At 47.2% G+C, this 19,351-nt stretch overlaps 1 protein-coding gene across 7 annotated transcripts in view; it reads right to left on the bottom strand.

Moving 5' to 3' along the window:
• Positions 1-10,321, bottom strand: part of ADAMTS9 (ADAM metallopeptidase with thrombospondin type 1 motif 9) — a 130,118-nt gene extending 119,797 nt beyond the window's left edge. For 6 of the 7 annotated variants that reach the window (XM_033141296.1, XM_033141299.1, XM_033141300.1 and 3 more), the window contains exons 1-3: positions 10,090-10,320; positions 8,519-8,934; positions 4,668-4,830 (exon numbers count right to left, since the gene is read on the bottom strand). In XM_033141296.1, the coding sequence (XP_032997187.1) occupies positions 4,668-4,830; positions 8,519-8,934; positions 10,090-10,195 (685 nt within the window). In that variant the 5' untranslated portion in view covers positions 10,196-10,320. Of the gene's footprint in view, positions 1-4,667; positions 4,831-8,518; positions 8,935-10,089 lie in introns of all 7 variants that reach the window. The other variant, XR_004426037.1, reaches the window with a different exon arrangement.
• Positions 10,322-19,351: the final 9,030 nt, after the last annotated feature.

The raw sequence follows: 19,351 nt of genomic DNA, 5'->3' as shown, positions 1-19,351 counted from the left end.
TTATAGGTTTGTAAAGTTCTATATTAAAAAAAATTGGAAAAGAGGTATTGAGAGTGGTATAAGAATCAAAGCAATGTTTATTATTAAGACACTGTTCCATAAGAATTGCAAGAGTGGTGGAGGCAGCTGTTAACCCTTTTCCTGTAGTACAGGAACATCATGTACTTTATTTTCTATGTTTATGCGATTACAAAGATGTTAATAACGGTGTGCAAGTATAGATTTGTTTTCACTTGTTTTCATTATTTATTTACTGCGTATTGGCAAACTGTTCTCTCCCACCCCCATTCCCCCCCCCTAATAATTGCTAGGGGGGAAATTGTATGCCAGAATATTCCATTGGAATGGGTAACAAAGGATTAAAAACAAAAAGTTTTTTTAAAAAAGTTTATCTTCCTTTGAAATTATCTATAAATGCCTACAGCATCCGGAGATGCATATCTCCTGGAGTGTACTTCCTGGGTACAACCATATAAAAAGGATATTAATTAAATCATTTTCAGAATTGTCAGTCAGCTTGAACTTGAACCATGCATTGAGCTAGGTTTGATTTTTAAAAGGATCAGTGCTGAATTCAATGAGTGGGGTTGCAAATACAGCGCAATATGGGAAGAAAGAAAGAAAGAAAGAAAGAAAGAAAGAAAGAAAGAAAGAAGTGACCAAGTTGCATTAGAAAAGAGGCGGATACGTCCCGTCCAGTCCCCCACCCACAACAAAAACATTCATTTTCAGCTTCATTTCGCCTTAGTGATATTATCACATACCATATTGGCCCAAATATAAGCCGCAACCGAATATAAGGCAGACCTTTAAAATTCAGGGGGGGGGAGAGAAAAAATACAATACCCGAATATAAGGCGACCACGTGATGGCGACCACGTGGTCCGAGCAAAAAATTGTGGCCTTAGAGGACCCGCACAGCACACTGGGAAATAATGGGGGGCTGCCGAAGAGGCCCCAACATTCCTCCAAAGTGCCAGCCTTACACAGTACAGGTGGGGGGAGGTTTGCATAGGGCGACGGCGGCCCGCCCGGGCACCCGCAACCTGCCACCGGCTGCCCCCCCCCATTCCAGGTGGCCACCCCCCGCTCCCCAACAGCGGTGGCGGGGACCAACTGGGCAAGAAGAGACATTCTGCAAAGGGGGGGGCACAGCTCGCCTCACACCATGCCAGGTAGGCACCCCCCCTACATTAACAGCAGCAGGGCAGGCAGAGGGGGATCGCATGGCGGTAGCAGCGCAAGCTGTGAACCGTTGCCCCGCGCTCCTGCCCACCTTGCCAGCGGCTTCCCCCCCTTCGCTCTGACTGCTCAGGGGAGGCTTGGAAGCGGCAGATGAGGTGGGCACCATCATCCTGCACGCACCCCCGACAGCCCTCGTGGTGGCATCCTAGGCTGTTTCAGCAGCAATATCGCGAGGTCACGAATATAAGCCGCACTTTAACTTTTCACTGTCAGAATGGGGGGGGGGGAATGTTCTTATATTCGGGCCAATACGGTAGTATGGTTGCAAATAAACAAACCCCTTTGCGCATCTTAAACATGCTTGAGGTCAAGGGATAGCGCCCTCCCTGGCCACTGATTCATCTGCCAGTCATGCTTTTCACTTCAATGCTCAGTGAGCACAAAGGACCTGAGACGTGTACTGATGTATGCAAACAGGGCTTCTTCAGTAGGACCCAAAAAGACCCCCGCGAAGGGTTGCTTTATGTACATAGCTAGTGCACGCACGGGGGTCACTTTACCTGCTCGCCAAACACACAGCTACAGGGAGGTGTGGCGACCAGACTCGGGGAATAGCCACCCCATCCATGTGGCATTTAAACATGTGAGAGGTTTGCCTGACCACCCCCAGCATGGTATTTGAAATGCTGGAATCATGTTACGAATAGCAATCAAAGATGGCACCTGGAGCAGAAGAGAGGGGACCTGGAACAAGAGAGACAGGTTATTTCACAGGCAAAATTCTGACACAATCCTACTCAGTGTGAGGGCCAGCATAGGGGGTTTCAGGTTCAGTGTTCATTCTGCAGAAGCGCACATTTAAAGCGCTTATTCCACATTGAGAGTACAGTGGTACCTCAGGTTAAGTATGCTTCAGGTTAAGTACGCTTCAGGTTAACAACTCCGCTTAAGAACAGAAATCGTGCTCTGGCGGCACAGTGGCAGCAGGAGGTCCCATTAGCTAAAGTGGTGCTTCAGGTTAAGTACAGACCTCCGGAACGAATGAAGTACTTAACCCGAGGTACCACTGTAATGGCTTCCTCGCCAAAGAATCCCGGCAACTGTAGTTTGCATCTCTGAACACCTCACAGCTCCCAAATCTCTCCTGTTCCAGATTGCCTCTTTCCTGCATGGCATGGACAGCACGGGACCCAAGAAAAGAAACAACAGCTACACAAGAATGTGTGGCTGCCGATGCACTAGGCCGAAATGCGCCCTGGCAGTTGGAATACAGGGACAGTAAGAAGTAAATTACTGGATGCAAACAGACACACAGAGAGAAAAAGACATGTTATGTTGAAGTTGGGGCAGGGGGAATCTAGTTATGGACAGAGAGAGTCTGTGCTTATCATGCCATGGTTCAACCCTTGTATGAGACAGTTGCATGTTCCTGCATTGTGGGGGGTTCAAGGATTCTATAATAACAGCAAAGCACAACATAAGTCAATGGCATCCCTGCTCTCCAAATATATGTGGACACACACACACACAAATTCCATACATGTGTTTTAGGCAAATATGGCTCTTCATGCCTCTCTCATAAACGCATGCATGTATTGCAATGAGGCAACTGGCGGGAACGTTGTAGTTGTCTCCTGGTACAGCAATGGATGGTTTCCCCCCATGCAAACCCACTACGGATATTTATGCCAGATGCTGGGGAAATGTGTGAGATGGGAGTGGAGTAGGATGTTTCTCCTGGAGTGTCCTTTTAGTGCTCAACATCAGCCTGTGACCAAAAGGTCTCATCTGAAATGTTTTGCAAGGTTCTACAGGCCTGTATCGTTAAGTGGTAACCTTCTTGGGAGAAAAGCAATGACAAACCTAGACAGCATCTTAAAATGCAGAGACGTCACCTTGCCGACAAAGGTCCGTATAAAGTCATGGTTTTCCCAGTAGTGATGTATGGAAGTGAGAGCTGGACCATAAAGAAGGCTGATCGCCGAAGAATTGATGCTTTTGAATTATGGTGGTGGAGGAGACTCTTGAGAGTCCCACGGACTGCAAGAAGATCAAACCTCTCCATTCTGAAGGAAATCAGCCCTGAGTGCTCACTGGAAGGACTGATCCTGAAGCTGAGGCTCCAATACTTTGGCTACCTCATGAGAAGAGAAGACTCCCTGGAAAAGACCCTGGTGCTGGGAAAGATTGAGGGCACAAGGAGTAGGGGACGACAGAGGATGAGATGGTTGGACAGTGTTCTCGAGGCTACCAACATGAGTCTGACCAAACTGTGGGAGGCAGTGGAAGGCAGGAGTGCCTGGCGTGCTCTGGTCCATGGGGTCACGAAGAGTCGGACATGACTGAACGACAGAACAACAACAACCTAATGCTAGAACTCAGTGACATCCAGTGAAGCTAAATCTTGGAAAAGCCAGCACAGATGTAAGAACAAAAGGCAAAACAAAGTAAGGCTATCAAGAGCCCACCATGGCTATGATCTATCTCCATTGTTGGAGGCAGGGCTTTCCTTAACGTTCTTATGTTAATGAAAGTAGCAATGCCACCCTGCAATGCATTAACTGTATCTTCAGTTTTAAGCATGCATCAATTATCATAGAATTGTAAAGTTGGATGAGACCCCAAGGGTCATAAAGAAATTTATTTATACATTTATTCTTATAAGTAAATGTAAGGTAAAGGTAAAGAACCCCTGGACGGTTAAGTCCAGTAAAGGCGACTATGGGGTTGTGGCACTCATCTTGCTTTCAGGCCAAGGGAGCCGGTGTTTGTCCACAGACAGCTTTCTAAGTCATGTGGCCAGCATGACTAAACCGCTTCTGGCGCAATGGAACAATGTGATAGAAACCAGAGTGCACGGAAACGCCGTTTACCTTCCCGCCACAGCGGTACCTATTTATCTACTTGCACTGGCGTGCTTTCAAACTGCTATTTAGGCTGGAGTCAGGACAGAGCAACAGGAGCTCATGCCGTCACAGGGATTCGAACAGCCGACCTTCTGATTGGCGAGCCCAAGAGGCTCAGTGGTTTAGACCACAGTGCCACCCGCATCCCTTACTTACATTATAAGTAAATGTATTTGTGCACAAACACTATGAAAGAGAAGGCCGGAGGAGCTCTCCCCTTCCCTCCTGCCTCAGGGCATTATGGACTGAGTTTCATGCAATACTGTGCCCTTGTAGTTTGAAGGAGAAAGGGGGCCCAGCTCCACAAGCAGTGCGAAACAAAAAGGGAAAATTCAAGCACAAAAGATGAAAGGAGGAGCTGAGTTTTGCCTTGGGGCAATCAATAATGCTAGAGCCCAAAGCCAACTCAGCTGAGCAACGGGATATTCTTAGAAAGTAAGCAGCCCACATCCATCAGTTCTTCGTCCCCGATTTAGGATTCCAGTCCCCGTGGGCTATCTTGGATGGTTTCGAAATTATTCTTACCTCCTGCAAACTCGATGCTAAAGGCCAGGGAAAAGCAAAAGATGGGATTACCTGAAGTGTCGCAAGTCTGCTTGTCCCTTGGCACGGCTGTCGGAGGTACGCTGTGTCTGTAGACCACGTGCGGCTTTTTGTGCTCTTCTGCATACTCTTGCTGGTCAGGCAGTATCAGCGGCTCTACAAAATACTCTCCATCATGAGACCTGAACGTGCCGAGCTGAGAAGGAATGAAAATAATACCATGAAGCTTCCGGCAGAGCTGTGTCGAGGAGGGAGAAGATTCATTCAAAGACTCTGAAACAGGGAAGAAGGGGGCAAAAGAGGACAGGACTCCTTACCTTTCAGAGGTTTGCAGAAGAAGAAGAAGAAGAAGAAGAAGAAGAAGAAGAAGAAGAAGAGGAGTAGGAGTAGGAGTAGGAGTAGGAGTAGGAGTAGTTTGGATTTGATATCCCGCTTTTCACTACCCGAAGGAGTCTCAAAACGGCTAACATTCTCCTTTCCCTTCCTCCCCCACAACAAACACTCTGCAAGGTGAGTGGGGCTGAGAGACTTCAGAGAAGTGTGACTAGCCCAAGGTTACCCAGCAGTTGCATGTGGAGGAGCGGGGATGCGAACCCGGTTCACCAGATTACGAGTCCACCGCTCTAAACCACTACACCACACTGGCTCTCATTTCAACAGGCATGGCTTGCATCATCATCATCATCATCATTTGATTGTTTATAACCCACCCATCTGGCCACTCTGGGTGGCTTCCAAAACATATAAAAACACCTGGCCCACTCTGTTTATAAACTCCTGCTAAGAATGGGAATTTGTGCAAAGGCTGCATCTGTATGACTGTCAAGCTGTATTTTGGGTGGCTTTGGTACACGTGGCATGTACAGCATTTGCTTTGCATCGTCTGCTCTTTCCCAAGATTCCTTAAGGTGAATACTATGCGATGTTGTTTGAAGGCCTGCAGAGCAGAGATGAGGAAATTGCATGCCTCTGGATGTCGCTGAACCATCATCCCCAACAACTGGTCATGCTGGCTTGGGCCGACAGGAGTGGGGAGTCCACCAGCATCTGGAGACCACACAAGTTCCCCACCCCGGCCACAGAGGAACGACGTCTGCTTGCAGCTCCTTGAATATAAACTCAATGGCCAGAAAGAATCTTAGGTACCACAATGTAGTAAGCAGATGACTTTGTCCTGCTCTTTAAAAAAAAATTGTGCAAACCACACACTAACTCTACCATTGTGGTGCAACCAAATGAACAAGGCAACAGGAGGGAATTCCTCAGATGTTCTGCTCACAGAGTTCTCCCTGGTCACAAGCTGCACCTTGAGGTATTTATGTATTCTTGGACGGAGGTGGGGACTACCACTTTTTCTGGACTAAACGGCAGAATTGGGCATGGGTCAGTGAACTGAGAGAGAAACTTCTCTTTTCTCAGGCTGGATTTCTATAAGAACCTTTAAAAGAGCCTGTTGCATTAGGCCAATGGCCCATCCAGTCCAAGCATCCTGTTCTCACAGTGGCCAATCGGATGCCTGTGGGAAGCCAGGATTCGAACCCCCATCCGTGGAGGCACAGCAGAGCCAACAGAGCCCTCTTCCCCGTGAATTCATCTAAAAGAAACCTCTTTTCAAGCCATCCAGGCTGGTGGCCATCATCACTGCCTCCATTGGGAGGGAGTTCCACATGCACTTGAGTGAAAAAGCACTTCGCTTCATCTGTCCCGAACCTTCCGACGTGCAATTTTGTTGGACATCTTATTTGTAGGTTATCATCATCCTGGATCTCTCAAACGCAAGCCCAAGAACGATCAAGATTGGAGGTGGCACAAGAGACCGCATCTCAGGGGCACTTAAGGACACTCGCTGCAGAGTGATCCAATCAAGTTGCACACAGGGCCCCGCTCGGTCCCATTCCCACTATTCCCCACAGGGGCTTGTGGAGGGAAGATCTCCCTTGACGTATTCCTCTCCTTTCCACCTTAAGTTTCCAGCTGGCTAAAGAGGCTGGGAAGTTCCTGGACTCCCTTAAGGTCGATCCCAGTAGGAAGGCACAGTGCCTGAGTTAGGAAAATGATTTGTTATCTCTCTCCCGCCCCCCCCCCGCTCCCCCCCCCCCCCGCCCCTCTCTCTTCTGGTAAGTCATGCTTGTCCAGAGGGCTGGCAGAACACACTCCCACCCCCTGGTGGTTCTTTCCACAGAGCCCTGGGCCCTCCCTCCCCTCCACTGCCTCCGCCCCCTAAGCACCAGAACATCACAACAACAACAACAATGGCACAGAGGTTTACTACAGCTGCGCAAGCAGCATTTTTGGAGGAAAGGAGCATGGCTTTGCAGGGGGAGAAAATGGGCTACCTGTCACTGCATCCCTTTCCCACCTTTGATGTACACCTGTAGGGCACTGCCACAGGCAACCCCAACACCAGGACAGTTCTGCCTGGTAAGTATAGCTAAAACTTAGCTGCTTAAACCTCTCTCACACTGTAACGGGGGGGGGGCATGGGGAGGGAGGAGAAAAGCAAAACCTATCATCTTTTTTTCTTCTCTACGCCACTGGGACAGAAAGCTGATGAGCGTCAGGTTTCGACAGCAGGACCCAAGGCTTTCTTGCAACTTCTTAAAACAGGACTTCTTCCAATTGGGGAAACGACAGCTTAATCAAATTACTATTTTGGTGCTCTGAAAGCCGGCAGCCGCACCGCTCTTCCCGCAAACCCACCTAATGGGTCAAAGTATCGGTATCTATCCTGAATATATACCCCCCATCCTCGGGCAGGCTTCTTTAGCAAGAACTGCGCACAAAGTCTGACACCGTGCCATGCTTTCCATCGTAAAACCTGTTAAACTAGAGAGGAGCCCCACTGGCTTTAAGGACACTTTTCAAGAAACTTCCCAAGTTGCAGAGCTGTAGAGCAGTAAACTTTCGTCCCTAGGGGGAGCGAGGGGGGAGGAAAAGGGGAAAACACACGCTGCTTCTATTTGTCTCCTTCCACCTTAAACGGCTCAGAGCACCACCCATGTTTGGGGGTTCTTCTGACTGCGAATCCTCCTCCCACCAAGCCCACCCATCTGCCCCCTCCTCCAGAAAGCCGCCTGGGGTAACCCCACCTCCCAGCTTCCTCTCCCATCGCAATCCCAGCCTCACGTCAGAGCCCTGCAAGTCCCCCTGTTAAGTCTCCTTGGCTGGACACTGCTCATGTGTTTGTCAATGGGAATAGGGGGGTAGAGAAGGACTTAGCTCTAATGACCTTTGGGAGGGGGGAAAAACCCAGAATTTGCTAATGATCACTGCTTGTTCCTGGCAGCTCCTTGGTGTCGCCCTGCCCCCCCACCTTCCTTTCTCCCTCCCCACATCGCTTTCCCCTCTTCCCCATCAATCAAAATGAGCTCTCCTCAAAAGTGAATCCTTTTGATTTTTGATCTACTGCTCTAGCCTCGGACCACAATGGCAATTCCTTAACTTTTGTTGTGTGTAGAGATGTTTGCATTATTCTAGATCGCTTTTTCTTTTTTTTAAAAGAGTGTTTTGTAAATAGAGGGGGAGGGGTGCTGAAGGAAGGAAGGAAGGAAGGAAGGAAAGTTGCCACCTCTGATACCCATCAGCAAACAACTTTTAACAAACAGGAGTTTTGCTTTGTTTAAAAGCCTTATCTTTAACTTCAGCACCCCTCCCACATGCAGACAGGTTCCAAGAGAGCCACAGGGCAAGGATGTGTGTGTTTTTTTTAAAAAAAAAGTGTGACATTATCCCAAGCATCCCCAACTGTGGTTCAGAATCAAGGGCTGAGAATGAATTTCCTCCACCCATCCCCTGCCCCTAAAGACAACAGTCGGGGCTGTCCATCTTGTGACAACAAAACTCCATCCACAGCCAAGACCAGCAAGGAAGGGGACTTTACTCACCATCCCAGAACAGAGGCTGATGACTGCTGTGTGCTGGGGCTCGGTATTGACATGTCCTTTGTAGAAACAGTGCTTAATATCACTTTCCTCCTCGGCGTAAAAGTTTGTTTGGTTAACCTCGGGTACTCCCAGGAGGCTGACAGTGAAGAGAGGAGCAATAAATCCCGAATGGGCTGTAAGGTTGAAAAAGAAGTTTTGCCCAAAGGCTGTGAGCCTATAGTGTGCTTGGATGGCACTGGAAGAAGGGGAGGAGGAGGAGGAGGAGGAGGTAGCATCCGGGCCCCAGGCCTCAGCGTCCAAATGGAGACTCCGCTTCTTCCTTCGAAAGTGGCCCGTGGGAGGGAAGGGCTCTCCAAACTCATTCACCCGGGTGGGGGTCACTATCTCGTACTCACTCAGAGTCTCCAGCAGTTTAGCTGTCGAGAGGGAACAAAACAGATCGCCTGTGAGCGGGTGCAAGTGTGCGCATCTGTGTACTGCGCAATATTATTTCTACCCTGTGAGAAATCCAGTACCAGAGGAAACCAGCAACTGCCCCATAGAGTGGCCATTTCCTTATCTGTGGGGGAAGACACAGTAAGGGACTGTGGAAGGTGTTTTTTTTTTTCCTGAACACTGTCCATCTTCCTCAAGGGTTTTAAGGTATCCCTTGTCTCATTCACTTGAAATATCTCATGTGCATTCTGCAAACGCTGACAGAGGTAAAGGAGGCTGGCGGTTTAGAGCAATAGGGCAGAGGCTGCCTGTGAGGGGAGGGGGGGGGGAACTTTCCGCTCTTATGTAACCACGCTAAGCACTGCGAACAGCACATGCACTCGGCAGCAATTGCAAAAACGGGACATAAAACTCCTTAACCACCGCAAAATGCACACAGGTAGCTCCTATATATATGAATGTATTTGCAACGCAAGGTTGACATCCCCTAAAAACCCTATGCGGCTCTGGAAAGAAAGCACTTAGTTCTGGGCCATTGCAAACAGCATCCGTCTGAGGCTGAGCCAAGCAGTTCAGCCCAAGGAAGGTGAGCGAATTAACAGGTTTGCTAACAGGAGCTCCCCTCCCCAATGCAAAAGTTTTTTGCCTTTAAACACTGAGCAGCTTGCGAGCAGCAACACAAAAAGAGCCAACAGAAATGTCCAGCTGTTTGCAGCAGAAGTACACACATGGCGCAAGTGCTGGAGTTTTAGGTTTTGTTTTAAAAAAACAAAAAAGTTTAGGGAGGCTTGCTTTCCAGCCACAAGGCAGCAAAAGAGAAAAGCAAAGCAAGCTGAACTACCGACAGCAATGTTGCGGGGCTGCAAGTGTTTCGAAATCTTAAGCACAGCATACATATATTTGTAGGCGGAGCTGCTAGCAGACTGGATACGTCTGGAGCTCCGATTGCTTAGGAACGCTTTCTGCGCTTTGCAGATTTGCCTCCCCGCGTTGGAAAAGAAAAGCGTGACACCCCCCTTCACCCCCCACCCCGCCACAAGCAAAGCAATGCCAAACTTAAAAAGAAAAAAAATCATCATTATTATTTTTATTTTATTTTAAAAAAAAGAAGTGTTTCAGGCGCTGCTGTATCTTACCTTGTCTCAGATGCAACCTTTCCTTCCTTGCTGCTGCACCGGCTACATTCAAGAAGTCTTGCAGGAAGAGCGTGCTTAATCCCACTGCCCATAACACAAGCTGCATGGTGGTTTGTGCCGCTCCGTTGCAGCGGGTCAGCCTTTCCACACCCCCGTTTCGTCCCCTTCTTTCGCCTTCTTGCTGCTTGGAGGTGGGGGGGGGGGAGCGAGGAGAGCGGAGGGGGGGGTTGTTGGAGCCAAAACTTCAGAGAGAGCTTTTTTCCCCCCACTCTCCTTGGCTGCCTCCCCTCCTCCCTCCCTCTCTCCTTCTTCCCTCCCTCCCTCCCTCCTCCTCCACCTCCCGCAACTACACTTTTATTAAACGTGGGGATCCCTCCGGTCGGAGTCGCTTTCTGCTGTGGCCACCACTGCCCGCTCTGGAGAGTTGTTGATCGGCAGGAGCGGAAAGACTCGAGCGTGGTGGATCGGGTGCACCATAGTGCAGGGAAGAGGGGCTGGCGTGGGGGGGGGGGCGGGAAAGACGCCGCTGCACTTTTGGTGGGCTGCCTCCTTTGCTCTCCCACCCACCCCTCTCTCCCTCTCCCCCCCGTTTGCCTGCCGGACTAGAGAGTGCTTGGGAACCACTTTAGGATACCGGAGTAGGGGCGGGATCGCAGAGATCAAATGCCCGGAGATCCCGCCTCCCTTTAAGGAGGGGATTGAGAGAGAAGGAGTTGGTTGCGTGCGTGCGTGCGTCCGTGTCCCCCGCGTTACTTTGCAAGAGTGTCCCGCAGCGCGGCTGTGAGATTCGCCTTTCCAAATAAAATGTTGGTTCTTGCAGGTTCGGGTGGAAATCAAAAAGGCTGGGCCTCCTTCCGAAACCGAGCCCAAAAGGCACGAGAGATCCGAGATCTTAAGTTTTGGAAGAGCGATCAGGGCCGGGGTTGGGGTTGGGGGGGGGTTGAATTCTGCAGCCTGGACTGCCAATAAATGTGGCACAATATAATCATTTCCACAAAAAAAGTTTTTAGTGGCCGGCTCTTCGGTTTCCTTTTGTGCACTCCTCCTTCGTCACTCACTCACTCACTCTCTCCACCCCTGTCTGCTGAAAGCCAAAACTGCCCGCTTGAATTACTCCCCTTCTCTATAATTTGTTTTCTTCCAAAAAGAAGAAGGAGGAAGCTGCTTGGAAAAGTATAAGGGGCAGCAGGCAAGGTTCGCACCTATTTATCGTTCCTTGGACTGAGAGTTGATCTGGAACAATCGCGCACATTATTAACACTTTATGGAGTGTGGAAAATCCCTTTGTCGCTTCCCTGAGCTAGCTCCCCTCGATACTGAGAGAGAAAGGGGGGGGGGAGGTCACCAGCCACAAGAATCTTACCATTACCCCTTGGTTTTTTGTTTATTCGCTGCTTATTTGTATTTTTGTTGTTAGTTTTTCTTAGTGAAACCACAGGACCTCTTGCAAAGTAAAGGTTTATTTATAACAAGATCCATGAGCGAGCTAAAAACACATTTGAGACGACAGCCCTATATGCATACACCGTATACTTCCTTGGAAGTAAGCCCCATTCATTGTGATTTACTCCAGAGTAAACTTGTAAGGGCTTCCACAACATGAGTTTCATAGTTCAAAGGAAGCCAAAGTTCACGCTTGATAGGGTGATCCTATGGCTCAGCTGAGGTGCTGCCACTATACATATGGGAACCTACAGTGATTTATCTACTAGGGAGCCTGAGGTTCTCCAAGCTGTGTCTAAAGCAGGGGTCAGCAAACGTTTTCAGCCGTGGGCCGGTCCACTGTCCCTCAGACCTTGTGGGGGGCCAGACTATATTTTGAAAAAAAAATATGAACGAATTCCTATGCCCCACAAATAACCCAGAGATGCATTTTAAATAAAAGCACACATTCTACTCAGGTAAAAACACCAGGCAGGCCCCACAAATAACCCAGAGATGCATTTTAAATAAAAGGACACATTCTACTCATGTAAAAACACGCTGATTCCCAGACCGTCCGCAGGCCGCATTTAGAAGGCAATTGGGCCGCATCCGGCCCCCAGGCCTTCGTTTGGGGACCCCTAGTCTAAAGCATAGGAAAGAGCAGCAGCAGCAGCAAAAGGGGGGGGGGCAACAATGAAAAATGAGAGCCACCACCAGCTATTCCTATCACCACAATACCAATGCATATGAGGCACCAATCAAAAGCTGGCGACAGCTCCCACTGGCCAGTCAACATATGGCACCAGTGGAACACCAAGGTGATGTCACTCAAACCAGAATAATACAGAATGGTAGTTAATGGTGAATTAAAGCAGGCATAGGCATACACGGCCCTCCAGATGTTTTGGGACTACAATTCCCATCACCCCTGACCACTGGTCCTGTTAGCTAGGGATGATGGGAGTTGTAGTCCCAAAACTTCTGGAGGGCCGAGTATGCCTGTGCCTGGACTATAGCTCCCTCCAGCCTTCCAGCAAGTGCTTGGGTTGACGAAGGCCTGGTTATACTAGAAGCGCCTTGCTAGAGATCATCTTGGGAACTTCTGGCTAAGCCCTTTGTCCCCCTTTGACCTCTTGCACCAGAACCCAACACTTTCCCCCTTTGTCACTTTTGCCAGAAAGCTCAGATCACAACCGCTCCTCCTTTTCAAATATTCAAAAAAACTCCGCACAATACTGCGGCAGCAACCTCTGCCACCCACCTGACAATACTATAGTATATTTCAGCTCCCAAGGAGCCAAACTTCACACTATCCCAATGCATAGTGCGCAGCTACATACTCTGGTTTCCTTTAATTGATCATAGGTGTGGGGAAGCCCAATTGTTATTGGGATCACAGCATGTGGGGAGGCTTATTCCATTCTCTCCCAGCTGTGATCGGGATGACCCCCAAACTGCAGCATGGCAGTGTGGGCAGGGGGAGATCTCCTTTGCATCAGAAGTGGCAAGAGGCAGAGAGTGAGACCTGCAGCACCCCCCAAAAAAAAAATCTGTAAAGGCTGGGACACAGTGCCCTAGAGCACAGTTGACTCAGAGGGACAAGTGGTGCGGGAGACAGCCACACTCCCCATAGATTCTGGAGAGACAAGAAGGTCGCAACCACACCATACATTCAAAGCACTATGATAGCACTTTAAACGGCCATTGCCTCCCCAAAGAATCCTGGGAACTGTAGTTTGTTAAACATGATAGAGTTGTTTGGAGACCCCCCCCCCGTTCCCCCCACAGCGCTGTAATTCCCAGAGTTTCCTGTGAAAAGAGATTGTCTGTTAAAACCATTTTGAGGATTGTAACTCTGAGGGGAATCGGAGGGGTCTCCTAGCAAGTCCCAGCACCTTTAACAACCTACAGCTCCCAGAATCCTTTGGGAGAAGCAGTAGAGTGCTTTAAAATGCATGGTGTGAACATACCCGGGAGTTTGGCTTCTGTATTGATGAGGACAATACAATGCTCTGAAGAAGAGCATGATTTTAAAGTGCCTAACTTTGCCTGGAGAGTTCAAACAATAATAGTAATTATATTGCTTTTATAGCTTCTCCTGTCCATTGGCACATAAGGTGCTCCATGTGAAAAAGCACCATAAAATCTAATAGTGCGCCATTATAATCCATTTCTTCCAGTAGAACCATAGAGACCAACTAAATTTGAAGAAGTGTGCATGCACACAAAAGCTCATACCAAGAACAAACTTAGTTGGTCTCTAAGGTGCTACTGGAAGGAATTTTTTATTTTATTTTGTTTTGACTATGGCAGACCAACACGGCTACCTACCTGTAACTATAATCCATTGCAATCTTATTTCCAGATTATTTCGAAAGATGTGTGCTACGTATTAGCTATGCTCCCTTGGGCTTTTTAACTTGCCCCATCTCTGAAAGCTTAGAGCAAGCATTTATATTAGTAAAAAAATAAAATGCTGATTTGTTGTTAAATTAACAATGTATTTTCAAGTGGTGCAGAAAGAAATCAGCCATTGAAATAATCCCTTGTTCACCCACGTGAAAATATTCCCATCTTAAAAAGTTTTATTTTTATTATTATTTCTGCACTCCTTTCCCATGTTCGTAAATATACACAAGAAGGCTTACAATAATGTATAAAACAAGAGCACAATAAAGCCACATAATTAAAACTAAAAGCAGATTAAAAGGCGGCGGCAGCAGGAATCAAAATCACACTTAAGAGTAGTGCTCAGGGAAAGCTTGTACAATTGTATTCCCTGCCCGTCTAAAAGCAAACAGCCGTGTGCCAAATAGACCTCCTTAGAAAGGTTATTTCAGATTTAAGATGAAAAGGCCCTGTTCCAAGTACCAGGCTCAGCACCAGTAGTCAGGCTGGCACTGCATTACCTCTCACACTGACTCAATACAAATCTTCATTACGGTCATAGACCAGCATTTAAAATCTAAAAAGCGTTTTAGGAAGCTAAAAGGTATGGAAACACAAGGTGAATATAAAAGTCTATAAGAATTTAAAAGAAGCTAAAAGAATCCAAAAGAAGAGTTAGGAACATTGGGCAGGTGTGGAAGAGCACAAAAGGTTGATATAGAAAGGCTTTGACTATCATTTACAGAGCACTCTGATATGTTCCTTAAAGCTGGTTTGTGGCACAGGTCATCCTCCTACAAATCTCGAGCTCTGCTGTGCAGAACCTAGCAACACTATACGTTGCAGCAGGATCGGTATCTGAGAGCAAAAGGGAGGTGTAAAATTGTCCTGTGCACCCTGGGTGCTTATGAAGTAATGGGCAAATCAGGCTATTACGAATGTCTTCTGTAATACAGGCACTGGAGAAGGACATGATCTAACCTTTCTATTTGTCCTGAGTCACAGGGGCATTGTAACTCCGGGTAGTCAATCTTCCTGTATCTGCTTTCAATAATGGCCAAGGGGAGGGCATGACATCGAGCCAGGGTAAAAGCCCTTCGGTGTTTAGGGACTTTGATTTTACTGTAGTTAGATATGCCATAGGGGAGGCAAGGTGGATTCCTTGGCAGTAAAAGTTGGAGTCCTGGCTAGATCCAATTGGTGCTCTTTGTCTACTACCTCATACTGACTCAACCCAACTATGCTGCCACTCCTCACCCTGCCCCTTGTTGTTGTTGTTCAGTCGTTCAGTCGTGTCCGACTCTTCGTGACCCCATGGACCAGAGCACGCCAGGCACGCCTATCCTTCACTGCCTCTCGCAGTTTGGCCAAACTCATGTTAGTAGCTTCGAGAACACTGTCCAACCATCTCATCCTCTGTCGTCCCCTTCTCCTTGTGCCCTCCATCTTTCCCAACATCAGGGTCTTTTCTAGGGAGTCTTCTCTTCTCATGAGGTGGCCAAAGTACTGGAGCCTCAACTTCAGGATCTGTCCTTCTAGTAAGCACTCAGGGATGATTTCTTTAAGAATGGATAGGTTTGATCTTCTTGCAGTCCATGGGACTCTCAAGAGTCTCCTCCAGCACCATAATTCAAAAGCATCAATTCTTCGGCGATCAGCCTTCTTTATGGTCCAGCTAGATGACCCCTAGATGACCATTTTAGCAATGGTGGCCAGTGACATCACTTTCCAAGTTTGACTGCATGACCATATAGAGTGTGTATGTGTGTGTTGGGGAGCCCATTGGTAGCACTGAGCTGAGGGCCTCCCGAAATCTGGTCCTTCCAAGAATCCTCCAACCATATATCTGATGGTGGGTGGACCAAAGGCAGGGCATTAAATGTTGAATAAAGCGCTTCGAGCAGGTTTGTATGAAGAACGCCATTATTGAGATACTCTTCCTACCACTTTCATTACAATCGTATGCTCAAATTATGTCTCCTCAGCCGGATAGGATCACTACTAAACCCTGTTACTTTGCCAGAACAGATGCTACCTAGGTTTACTGCATTTTAGCCACAGGTGGGTAGCCGTGTTGGTCTGCCATAGTCGAAACAAAATAGGAAATTCTTTCGAGTAGCACCTTAGAGACCAACTAAGTTTGTTCTTGGTATGAGCTTTCGTGTGCATGCACACTTCTTCAGATACCCAGGTATCTGAAGAAGTGTGCATGCACACGAAAGCTCATACCAAGAACAAACTCAGTTGGTCTCTAAGGTGCTACTGGAAAGAATTTCCTATTTTGCATTTTAGCTGTAAACCTCAGCTGAAATGTTTGAGGAAGTCTGAAAGGACGCACGACCAACGCAGCCTTGCCCTATGAACCCTGTATGTGCTCCGTAACTTGGACACTGCAAGTCCCATGATGCAGTGCACAATAAATCCACAAAACAATCCACAGGTCTGCAAATTCTACAGAAAAGCCACTTGATGATTCCAGATCAACAATCCCGAGAACTAATTTTTTTCCTTGCAGGAATCAAAACATTGGTTGTAAAATCAGAGTTTAATATGAGTTACAGGTGGGTAGCCGTGTTGGTCTGCCATAGTCAAAACAAAATAAAAAATTCTTTCCAGTAGCACCTTAGAGACCAACTAAGTTTTTTTCTTGGTATGAGCTTTCGTGTGCATGAAGAAGTATCTGAAGAAGTGTGCATGCACACGAAAGCTCATACCAAGAACAAACTTAGTTGGTCTCTAAGGTGCTACTGGAAGGAATTTTTTATTTTATTTTGTTTTGACTATGGCAGACCAACATGGCCACCTACCTGTAACTTTGGCTAATAGAATTATGATATATTTTAACACTGTGTATATGGATTTTTAGTGTTTTGTTTTTACCAAGTCTGTGTCTATATAAGAAAGTTTGTTGTTTTATTCAATCAACCCACAGAACCCCTTTGATATGCAATACTTTAGCCATCCTTCCTTATTGAAATATTTCAGTTTGTCACAAATAAGGGAAACCCCTTTGTGAATAAAACAACATTTACAGAAATGCAGAGTGGGGGCAATGTAAAGGAGGGAGGGAGGGAGAGAGAGTGAGAAAGAAAGAAAGAAAGAAAGAAAGAAAGAAAGAAAGAAAGAAAGAAAGAAAGAAAGGTTTCAAGCATGTGAAATGAAGGAAACAAGCTGATTAATTTAAGAATTAATTTAATTAGGAAGAACTTCCGGACAGTGAGAGCTGTTCAGCAGTGGAATTTGCTACCAAGGAGTGTGGTGGAGTCTCCTTCTTTGGAGGTCTTTAAGCGGAGGCTTGACAGCCATCTGTCAGGAATGCTTTGATGGTGTTTCCTGCTTGGCAGGGGGTTGGACTGGATGGCCCTTGTGGTCTCTTCCAACTCCATGATTCTAAGAACCTTGAAGACTGATGGGTTTGTGTATTTAAAAGAAGAGACATCACCAAAGTTCATAGGCTCTGAAGAACATGGACTTGTACAACTTGCAGGGTTCAGGTGCATTGCAAATATTGCCGCGTGTTCCTCAAAAGTTGTTTTCTGACTCCAAATTAAAATTTGCACTAGCGACATCCCAGACACAAAAAACCCTGGGAAATGCAATTTTGCCTACACTGACTGGCAGCAGCTCTCCAGGATTTCAGACAAAGGATATTTTGAGCCCCACCGGGGGGGGGGAGGGGGTGAGTTGATCCTGTGCCCTCCTGCATGCAAAACGGATACTTTACCACTGAATTGCAGCCCTTAGTGCAAATACTGGCAGAGAAATTCCATTATGCTTTGCGCATATGGTCATTGTGTGGCAAAACGTGGTTAAACCCCCACCCCCACCCCCAGCAACAAGCCCAGACTAGCTGGAAAGCTGAGTGTGAGAAGCATGTTTGGCAGAATTCGGTATGTTCCTGGATGCATGTCAGGATGTTTCTCAACATGCTTTGCAGCCACTAGCTAGCGCTACCCTGCAAGGTCCAATTTTTTGCAAACCACATCAGCTTATTAGTAACTAATGTAATATACATGTCCAAACAAGTTAAAATAAACCCTGGGAATACAAAAGAGGCCAATCCGTTGTTAAAATTACTTCAGTCTGTTGGGCACACTTTCCCTGAAAAGCCATTGTTCTTGCGTTCTGCCCTGGCTCGGGATGAAAGCAGGCCTTTGAAGGCTGAAGGAGGTCAACCACGTCTACGGTGGTGGAGCTCTGACGTTACCTGCTCTGTGTAAGGCACTGTAGAAATAGGTGAGGCTGTGGGAAAATAGTTGGAGAAAGAACACAAGGTTGGACAGTGCCTCCTATTGTGGAGAGAGGATGGCTAGGTGAACATCTGCACAATCAGGTGCAGATGTGGTTTGGGCCAATGTGCAGGCCAGAAGGAGCCCGCAAATGTTTGCCCAAATAAATATTACTAACACCTCATGAGAAGAAAAGACTCCCTAGATGTTGGGAAAGACGGAGGGCACAAGGAGAAGGGGACGGCAGAGGATGAGATGGTTGGACAGTGTTCTCGAAGCGACTAGCATGAGTTTGGCCAAACTGTGGGAGGCAGTGAAAGATAGGCGTGCCTGGCGTGCTCTGGTCCATGGGGTCACGAAGAGTCGGACACGACTGAACGACTGAACAACAACATTAGGACCTCTTCACATCACCTTCACTGTTCATGCTAGAGCAGTGTTCTGCTCTAGCCCAGATTTATCCTGGATAAGGACACCACCATCTTGCTGCAGAAGAATGACCTCATCACAGGTTCCCCTTCCTTAAAAAATAAATAAAAATCAAACATGGCCAAAGTGTGCTATAGCACTGGAAAGAAAAACAGCATGTCAAATAATTAAAGAGACTGAGAAAAGAAAAGCTGTTCATGAAATGGGAGGAAACTGCCGGTGGGATGAGAGGGAGGGATAGTTGCTGGTATCCAGCAGCTTAGGTTTTATGTGTGTGCTTTGTTTTATTTTAGAAGGCTGTTTCAGTGCTTCTGTTGGATCAGTGCAACCCCCAAAGGAAATCAAAACACTTTTGGTATTCTCAGAACGTTGCATGCACGAGAACAGAGTATATGGTTGTTCTTCACCAGTGATGCCACAGGCACTAGCCAATAGGTACCCATAGCAATCACATGACTCACAGCCTATGAAATTGCAATGGCCAAGTGAAAACTTTGCATTTATTCTAGCCACAAAAAAAACTGAAGTATCAGTGACAGGAAAAACTGAAATATGGTGTATCTGAAAAGACGCTAGGAAATACTGTAAAGTTGCTGCCTTCTGTGAGGTACTGATTCTAGCTCTCAAAACACTGAACACAAGCAGGCCATAGTGTTATGATCAGGCTGCACACATTACTGGTGGCATGTGTGTGAGTAAAGCTGCAGTTGTATAGTATACACACTTATCTGACAGTAAATCACACTAGACCCAATGGGACTTACTTCTGAGTAGACATGGACAGGATTCAT

This window comes from Lacerta agilis, chromosome 2 (genome assembly GCF_009819535.1).
Source record: "Lacerta agilis isolate rLacAgi1 chromosome 2, rLacAgi1.pri, whole genome shotgun sequence".
NCBI classification, from domain to species: Eukaryota; Metazoa; Chordata; class Lepidosauria; order Squamata; family Lacertidae; genus Lacerta; species Lacerta agilis.
The sequence above is the reverse complement of the archived record's forward strand: the minus strand, read 5'-3'. Positions and strand labels throughout refer to the sequence as shown.